The 9,866-nt window shown below is 48.4% G+C and overlaps 1 protein-coding gene across 3 annotated transcripts in view; it reads right to left on the reverse strand.

Annotated features, from left to right (window-relative positions):
* CCDC14 (coiled-coil domain containing 14) overlaps nt 1–9,545 on the reverse strand; it is a 217,331-nt gene extending 207,786 nt beyond the window's left edge. Inside the window, exons 1-2 of one of the 3 annotated variants that reach the window (XM_063934068.1) lie at nt 9,318–9,545; nt 8,868–8,923 (exon numbers count right to left, since the gene is read on the reverse strand). In XM_063934068.1, coding sequence (XP_063790138.1) covers nt 8,868–8,923; nt 9,318–9,338 — 77 coding nt within the window. In that variant the 5' untranslated portion in view covers nt 9,339–9,545. Of the gene's footprint in view, nt 1–8,867; nt 8,924–9,068; nt 9,105–9,196; nt 9,276–9,317 lie in introns of those variants that run through there. The other 2 variants (XM_063934070.1, XM_063934069.1) reach the window with 2 other exon arrangements.
* Nucleotides 9,546–9,866: the final 321 nt, after the last annotated feature.

Here is a 9,866-nt window from a genome sequence, read left to right on the forward strand (position 1 = left end):
TACCTTCCACCTATCCATCCACTCTGGTGTCGGCCCCACAGGGGGCGACATCACATTTATCGGCATCTGCTCTGCCACCACATAAGCCTCATCAAACGTGTCGACACAGCCGTACCGACACACCGCACACACACAGGGAATGCTCTGACTGAGGACAGGACCCCACACAGCCCTTTGGAGAGACAGAGAGAGAGTATGCCAGCACACACCAGAGCGCTATATAATTTAGGGATTAACACTATATTGAGTGAATTTTTCCCAATAGCTGCTTGTATATACAATATTGCGCCTAATTTTAGTGCCCCCCCTCTCTTTTAAACCCTTTGAGCCTGCAAACTACAGGGGAGAGCCTAGCGAGCTGTCTTCCAGCTGCACTGTGAAGAGAAAATGGCGCCAGTGTGCTGAGGGAGATAGCTCCGCCCCTTTTTTTCGCGGACTTTTCTCCCGCTTTTTTATGGATTCTGGCAGGGGTATTTATCACATATATAGCCTCTGGGGTTATATATTGTGATATATTTGCCAGCCAAGGTGTTTTTATTGCTGCTCAGGGCGCCCCCCCCCAGCGCCCTGCACCCTCAGTGACCGGAGTGTGAAGTGTGTATGAGGAGCAATGGCGCACAGCTGCAGTGCTGTGCGCTACCTTGGTGAAGATTGATGTCTTCTGCCGCCGATTTTCCGGACCTCTTCTTGCTTCTGGCTCTGTAAGGGGGACGGCGGCGCGGCTCCGGGGACGAACACCAAGGCCAGTTCCATGCGGTCGATCCCTCTGGAGCTAATGGTGTCCAGTAGCCTAAGAAGCCCAAGCTAGCTGCAAGCAGGTAGGTTCGCTTCTTCTCCCCTTAGTCCCTCGATGCAGTGAGCCTGTTGCCAGCAGGTCTCACTGTAAAATAAAAAACCTAAAATAAACTTTCTTTCTAGGAGCTCAGGAGAGCCCCTAGTGTGCATCCAGCTCGGCCGGGCACAGAAATCTAACTGAGGTCTGGAGGGGGGTCATAGTGGGAGGAGCCAGTGCACACCAGATAGTACCTAATCTTTCTTTTAGAGTGCCCAGTCTCCTGCGGAGCCCGTCTATTTCCCCATGGTGCTTACGGAGTACCCAGCATCCACTAGGACGTCCGAGAAATAAGATTTTAAACCTACCAGTAAATCTTTTTCTCGTAGTCCGTAGAGGATGCTGGGGACTCCGTAAGGACCATGGGGATAGACGGGCTCCGCAGGAGACATGGGCACTTAAAGAAAGACTTTGGCTCTGGGTGTGCACTGGCTCCTCCCTCTATGCCCCTCCTCCAGACCTCAGTTATAGAAACTGTGCCCAGAGGAGACGGACAGTACGAGGAAAGGATTTTAGTTAATCCAAGGGCAAGATTCATACCAGCCACACCAATCACACCGTATAACTTGTGATATACTATCTAGTTAACAGTATGAAAAAACAACAAGCAGCAAAGAAGGCTAATAAGATATTAGCATGTATAAAACGGGGTATTGATGCTAGGGACGAGAGTATTATACTCCCGTTATATAAATCACTAGTGAGGACACACGTTGAATACTGTGTACAATTCTGGGCACCGTACTACAAAAAGGATATCCTGGAGCTAGAAAAGGTTCAGAGGAGGGCGACCAAACTAATTAAGGGCATGGAGACGCTGGAATACAAGGAAAGGCTTGAAAGACTAGGCATGTTTACATTGGATCAACATCTACAAATATATAAAGGGGACAATACAAATATATAAGGGGACAATACACAGAGCTTGCGCGGGACCTGTTTTTGGTTAGATCAACACAGAGGACTCGTGGACACTCGCTCAGGTTAGAGGAGAGGAGATTCCGCACAATACGGCGTAAAGGCTTTTTCACGGTAAGGACAATACGTGTTTGGAATTCTCTGCCTGAGGGAGTTGTAATGGCGGAATCTGTCAACACCTTTAAGAATGGGTTAGATAAATTCCTAATGGATAAGGATATCCAGGGGTATGGTGCATAGTCATGCATTATAGTTACTATAAATAGGGATAAAATGCAACGGCTGACATCAGCATCAGTCAGAAATTTTAGTCAAATCATCATGCATAGGAGACCACAAATAGGTTGAACTCGATGGACAATTGTCTTTTTTCAACCTCAGATACTATGTAACATAGAATCGGTCCAAAACCGATGAAACTATAACATAACCCTTATGTAAGCAACAACTATATACAAGTCTTGCAGAAATAGTCCGCACTTGGGACGGGCGCCCAGCATCCTCTACGGACTACGAGAAAAAGATTTACCGGTAGGTTTAAAATCTTATTTTCTCTTACGTCCTAGAGGATGCTGGGGACTCCGTAAGGACCATGGGGATTATACCAAAGCTCCCAAACGGGCGGGAGAGTGCGGATGACTCTGCAGCACCGATTGAGCAAACAGGAGGTCCTCCTCAGCCAGGGTATCAAACTTATAGAACTTTGCAAAGGTGTTTGACCCCGACCAAGTAGCAGCTCGGCACAGCTGTAGTGCCAAGACCCCTCGGGCAGCCGCCCAAGAAGAGCCCACCTTCCTAGTGGAATGGGCCTTAACCGATTTTGGTAACGGCAATCCTGCCGTAGAATGCGCCTGCTGATTCGTGTTACAGATCCAGCGAGCAATAGTCTGCTTTGAAGCAGGAGCACCAACCTTGTTGGCTGCATACAGGACAAACAGTGCTTCCGTCTTCCTGACTCTAGCCGTTCTGGCCACGTAAATTTTCAAAGCCCTGACCACATCAAAGGACTCGGAATCCTCCAAGTCACGCGTAGCCACAGGCACGACAATAGGTTGGTTCATATGAAAAGATGAGACCACTTTAAGTAGGAATTGAGGACGGGTCCGCAATACCACCCTATCCATATGGAAAACCAGATAGGGGCTTTTATGTGATAAAGCCGCTAATTCCGAAACTTGCCTAGCCGAAGCCAAGGCTAACAACATGACCACCTTCCAAGTGAGATATTTCAACTTCACCGTTTTAAGTGGTTCAAACCAATGTGACTTAAGGAAACTCAACACCACGTTAAAGGTCCCAAGGCGCCACCGGAGGTACAAAAGGAGGCTGAATATGCAGTACTCCCTTCACAAACGTCTGTACTTCTGGTAGAGAGGCCAATTCCTTTTGAAAGAAATGGATATGGCCGAAATCTGAACCTTAATAGATCCTAATTTTAGGCCCAAATTCCATCCAGTTTGTAGGAAGTGAAGAAAACGGCCCAAATAGAATTCTTCCGTAGAAGCATTCCTGGCCTCACACCAAGAAACATATTTTCGCCATATTCGGTGATAATGTTTTGATGTCAGGTCCTTCCTAGCCTTTATTAGTGTAGGAATGACCTCATCCGGAAAACCGCCATACCGTCAAACGCAGCCGCGGTAAGTCTTGGAACAGACAGGGCCCCTATATGCAAAAGGTCCTGTCTTAGAGGAAGAGGCCACGGATCTTCTGTGAGCATCTCCTGCAGATCCGGATACCAGGTCCTTCGTGGCAAATCTGGAACAATGAGGATTGTTCTCACTCCTCTTTTTCTTATTACAGGTTGAGTCTCCCTTATCCAAAATGCTTGGGACCAGAGGTATTGTGGATATGGGATTTTTCCGTATTTTGGAATAATTGCATACCATAATGAGATATCATGGTGATGGGACCTAAATCTAAGCACAGAATGCATTTATGTTACACATACACCTTATACACACACAGCCTGAAGGTCATTTTAGCCAATATTTTTTTATAACTTTGTGCATTAAACAAAGTGTATGTACATAAACACAATTAATTTATGTTTCATATACACCTTATACACACAGCCTGAAGATCATTTAATACAATATTTTTAATAACTGTGTATTAAACAAAGTTTGTGTACATTGAGCCATCAGAAAACAAAGTTTTCGCTATCTCAGTCTCACTCAAAAAAGTCCGTATTTCGGAATATTTGGATATGGAATACTCAACACCTTGGGTATGAGAGGAAAAGGAGGAAATACATAGACCGACCGGAACACCCACGGTGTCACTAGGGCGTCCACAGCTACCGCCTGAGTGTCTCTTGACCTGGCGCAATACCTTTGTAGCTTTTTGTTGAGACGGGACGCCATCATGTCTATTTGGGGTAGTCCCCACCGACTTGCAATCTACGCGAAGACTTCCTGATGAAGTCCCCACTCTCCCGGATGTAGGTAGTGTCTGCTAAGGAAGTCTGCTTCCCAGTTGTCCACTCCCGGAATGAACACTGCTGACAGTGCGCTTACATGATTCTCCGCCCAGCGAAGAATTCTGGTGGCTTCCGCCATCGCCACTCTGCTCCTTGTGCTGCCTTGGCGGTTTACATGAGCTACTGCGGTGACGTTGTCTGACTGGATCAGAACTGGTTGGTCGCGAAGTAATGCCTCCGCTTGACGTAGGGAGTTGTATATGGCCCTCAGTTCCAGGATGTTGATGTGGAGACGAGTCTCCTGACTTGACCAAAGACCTTGGAAATTTCTTCCCTGTGTGACTGCTCCCCAACCTCGGAGGCTCGCGTCCGTGGTCACCAGGATCCAGTCCTGAATGCCGAACCTGCGGCCCTCTAGGAGGTGAGCACTCTGCAGCCACCACAGGAGAGATACCCTGGCCCTGGGGGACAGGGTGATCCGCTGATGAATTTGTAGATGTGACCCGGACCACTTGTTCAGTAGGTCCCATTGGAAAGTCCTCGCATGGAACCTGCCGAAGGGAATGGCTTCGTATGATGCCACGATCTTTCCCAGGACTCGAGTGCAGTGATGCACTGACACCTGTTTTGGCTTCAATAAGCTCTTGACCAGAGTCATGAGTTCTTGAGCTTTTTCCGTCGGAAGAAAAAACCTTTTCTGGTCTGTGTCCAGAATCATGCCCAAGAAGGTCAAACAAGACGTAGGATTCAGCTGCGACTTTGGAATATTGAGAATCCAGCCGTGTTGCTGTAACACCTTCAGTGAAATTGATACGCTGTTCAGCAACTTCTCCCGTGATCTCGCTTTTATGAGGAGATCGTCCAAGTATGGGATAATTGTGACACCCTGCTTGCACAGGAGCACCATCATTTCCGCCATTACCTTGGTGAAAATCCTCGGGGCCGTGGAAAGCCCAAACGGCAACGTCTGAAATTGGTAATGACAATCCTGTACCGCAAATCTCAGGTACGCCTGATGAGGAGGATATATGGGAACATGCAGGTATGCATCCTTTATGTCCAGAGATACCATAAAATCTCCCCCTTCCAGGCTGTCGATGACCGCTCTGAGCGATTCCAGTTTGAACTTGAACCGTTTTAAGTAAAGGTTCAGGGATTTTAAATTCAAAATGGGTCTGACCGAACCGTCCGGTTTCGGGACCACAAACAGAGTTGAGTAGTATCCCTTCCCTCTTTGAAGCAGGGGAACCTCGACTACCACTTGTTGAAGACACAATTTGTGAATCGCATGTAACACTATCTCCCTTTCTAGGGGAGAAGTCGGTAGCGCTGATTTGAAAAAACGGCGAGGGGGCACCTCTTCGAATTCCAGCTTGTATCCTTGAGAAACAATTTCTATTGCCCAGGGATCCACCTGTGAGTGAACCCAGATGTGGCTGAAAAGTCGAAAACGTGCCCCCACTGGAGCGGACTCCCTCAGGGGAGCCCCAGCGTCATGCGGTGGATTTTGCAGAGGTAGGGGAGGACTTCTGTTCCTGGGAACTAGCTGTGTTGTGCAGCTTTTTCCCTCTGCCCTTAACTCTGGCAAGAAAGGACGATCCACGTACTCTTTTGCTTTTATTTGAACGAAAGGACTGCATTTGATAATGAGGCACTTTCTTAGGTTGTGAGGGAACATACGGCAAAAAATTTGATTTACCTGCCGTAGCTGTGGAGACGAGGTCCCTCTCCAAATAATTCCTCACCCTTGTAAGGTAAAAACTCCATATGCCTCTTTGAGTCGGCATCACCTGTCCACTGTCGGGTCCATAAGACTCGCCTAGCAGAAATAGACATAGCGTTTATTCTGGATCCCAGTAAACTAATGTCTCTTTGAGCATCCCTCATATATAAGACAGCATCTTTTATATGCCCTAGGGTCATTAAAATGGTATCCTTATCTAGGGTCTCAATTTCCGCTGATAAGGAATCTGTCCATGCTGCTACAGCACTACAAACCCAGGCCGACGCAATTGCCGGTCTGAATATCGTACCAGAATGTGTGTAAATGGACTTCAAGGTAACCTCCTGTTTGCGGTCAGCAGGATCCTTGAGGGTAGCCGTATCTTGGGATGGCAGCGCTATCTTTTTTGATAAGCGTGTCAAAGCTTTGTCTACCCTAGGGGAGGATTCCCACCGTATTCTGTCCTTTAGCGGGAAATGATACGCCATAAGAATCCTTTTGGGAATCTGCAGGTTTTTGTCTGGAGTTTCCCAAGCTTTTTCGCATAATTCGTTCAGCTCATGTGAGGATTGAAAGGTGACCTCAGGCTTCTTTTCTTTATACATGTGAACCCTCGTTTCAGGGACAGGGGGTTCCTCTGTGATATGCAAAACATCTTTTATTGCAATAATCATATATCGAATACATTTAGCAACTTTTGGCTGCAATTTTGCATCATCGTAGTCGACACTGGAGTCTGAATCCATGTCGGTATCTGTGTCAACTATTTGGGATAGTGTGCGCTTCTGAGACCCCGAAGGTCCCGGCGATATTGGGACAGACATGGTTTGACTCCCTGACTGTTCCCTAGCCTCAGCTTTGTCTAATCTTTCATGCAATAAATTTACATTAGCACTTTCGACATTCCAAACATCCATCCAGTCAGGTGTCGGCGCTGCCGACGGAGACCTTACGTTCATACACTCCCCCTCCTCCTTAGGTGAGCCTTCAACCTCAGACATGTCGACACACGCGTACCGACACACCACACACACACGCAGGGAAGCTCTTTTCTGAAGACAGGTTCCCCACCAGGCCCTTTGGAGAGACAGAGAGAGAGTATGCCAGCCCACACCCCAGCGCTATATGACCCAGGAAAAACACAGAATGTTTACCCAGTAGCGCCTTTATGTATGTATATGCGCCAATTATGTGCCCCCCTCTTGAAAACCCTCTATCACCGTGAGTAAGCAGGGGAGCGTCCGGGGAGCTTCCTCTCAGCGCTGTGCTGTGGAGAAAATGGCGCTGGTGGGTGCTGAGGGAGAAGCCCCACCACCTCAGAGGCAGGCTTCTGTCCCGCTCAAAATTCTTAAAAACATGGCAGGGGCTCTTTATATACATGTACAGTGCCCAGCTGTACATGTATATATGTACTTTTGCCACAGGAGAGGTTTATATTGCTGCCTAGGGCGCCCCCCCTGCACCCTTACAGTGACAGATGTGTGTGAGGTGAATGGGCGCAATAGCGCACAGCTTCACTGCGTTACCTCTATGAAGATCAAGATGTCTTCTGCCGCCTCTGAAGTCTTCTTTTCCTCTCATACTCACCCGGCTTCTATCTTCCAGCTCTGCGAGGAGGACGGCGGCGCGGCTCTGGGACGGACGGCGAGGGTGAGACCTGCGTACCAATCCCTCTGGAGCTAATGGTGTCCAGTAGCCTAAGAAACAGAGCCTTGAAACTCAGAGAAGTAAGTCTGTTTCTCTCTCCTCAGTCGCTCGATGCAGGGAGTCTGTTGCCAGCAGGCTCCCTGAAAATAAAAAACCTAACTAAAATACTTTGACAGAAAACTCAGGATAGCTCCCTGAAGTAGTGTGATCTGCAGGGAGAAAATAGCGCTGATGAGTGCTGGATCCGCTGAGGAGAAGCCACGCCCCCCGTAATGGCACATCTTCCCGGTCTTGTTATTTTATACTGGCCGGAGGTTGCTTGTTTTTAACAGTGGGATTAGCCCCTGTTAGCTCAGATGACCACTGTTAGGGTATTGCGCTGGCCCAGGGTGCCCCTCACAGCGCCGCACAACTGTTCCTCTGAGTCCTCCGGAGCGCAGCATCAACGCTGTGCTCGCACCCATGTGCCGCCATTCCCGCCGGCACCCCGCTTACCGGGGCGCTGGTGTCATACTCACCACCGCATCTTTTGGCTCTGTTAGGGGGTGGCGGCAGTGCTGCGGGAGCGAGCAGTCGCCTCGGGGGCTTGCGATCGACACCCTCAGGAGCTCAGTGTCCTGTCAGCGGAGATAAGAGCCATTAACCTCAAGGGTTGGATCCTACTCCCCCCCCCCCCCCCCCCTAAGTCCCATGAAGCAGGGAGGCTGTTGCCAGAAGCCTCCCTGTACCTTACAGCTCTTAAAAAAAGATAATAAAACTAGAAAAGATCCTAGGAGCTCTGCTAGCTGTGGCCGGCTCCACCGGGCACATTTTCTAAACTGAGTCTGGTAGGAGGGACATAGAGGGAGGAGCCAGCCCACACTATTAAACTCTTAAAGTGCCCATGGCTCCCAAGGGACCAGTCTATACCCCATGGTACTAAATGTGGACCCCAGCATCCTCTAGGACGTAAGAGAAAGATGTATCTTTCAGAGATGTTGTCTAAATCTTTTGAAATGAAAATCTCCTACTGTTTATGGGCCTTAAGTATTATCTAGAAGAGCAGTGTATTTATGTTATGAGGAGGGGTTGGGGGGAGGTGGTGGTGTATTAATATAGTCTGTGGATAAGGGGGTGTATTAATGCGTGGTGTATACTGTCTGTAGTTGAAGGTGCTATATTAATGTGGTGTGTGTTGATACTATGTTTATATGGCTGTTACTGACGCGCTCTGGCTTATAAGGTGGTCACTGTGATGTTCTCCACATCTCAGTAACCTTAATGTTTTGAGTGGAGTTTTTGCCCCTGGTAACAGAAATCCTAGCTTCATCCCTGAGCCAGCTTACCTTTTCTTACAGGACATCTGTCTTGCAGGGACTGTCAGTCGTGTAGAAGAAAAAACCTAGAGCAACATGAGATCAAATGAATGGCAGTATGATAAACCTCTCTAGCTGCATATACTGCATACAGTAAATCTCTGCTCGATCTCTATCAGTCTACATGTCTGTGTTCCCTCTCCCACACCAGTCTGCATGAGTGGCAACTACCTCTACCCCGCCAGGCTGCATACTCTCAGCGCTCTGTCTTTCCCCCAACCAGGCTGCAAGACTCTATTTAAGCGCTCTCTCTCCCGCAGGCTGCATGATTCTAAGCATTCCCTCTGCCACTAGTTTACATGTCTCAGCTCTCTCTTTTTCTCCCACCAATCTGCACGTCGCTCAGCACTCGCTGTCCCACAAGTCTGCAGCTCTCTATTTCCAACTGTCTCTCTGCCTGCATCCCCGTCTCCCCCTCACCCTTTCGCCAGCTCTCGCCATTACTCTGTCACTCTCCGACTGAATTTGGCTTTAGACTCAGGAGCAGTCAATCGAAGTTGCCTTGGTAACCAACAGACTGCCGGAAACAGTGATGCGGCGGGAAGGGGCGGGAAATGCTGTTCATTTATTAGTATATTAGGAAAAGAAAGGTCCTCTCCACAAAGGGGTTCTAAATCAGAGTGGGAGAAGGGACCTGCTGTCGTCACCAGGGGGAGGAGCTACGGCCGAACAGGGGGGCAGATTTATTAAGGGGGTAATTCCAAGTTGATCGCAGCAGGAAATTTTTTAGCAGTTGGGCAGAACCATGTGCACTGCAGGGGGGGGCAGATATAACATTTGCAGAAAGAGTTAGATTTGGGTGGGTTATTTTGTTGCTGTGCAGGGTAAATACTGGCTGCTTTATTTTTACACTGCAATTTAGATTGCAGATTGAAGTCACCACACCCAAATCTAACTCTCTCTGCACATGTTATCTCTGCCTCCCCTGCAGTGCACATGGTTTTGCCCAACTGCTAACAAAAATCCTGC

This window comes from Pseudophryne corroboree, chromosome 7 (genome assembly GCF_028390025.1).
Source record: "Pseudophryne corroboree isolate aPseCor3 chromosome 7, aPseCor3.hap2, whole genome shotgun sequence".
NCBI lineage: Eukaryota > Metazoa > Chordata > Amphibia > Anura > Myobatrachidae > Pseudophryne > Pseudophryne corroboree.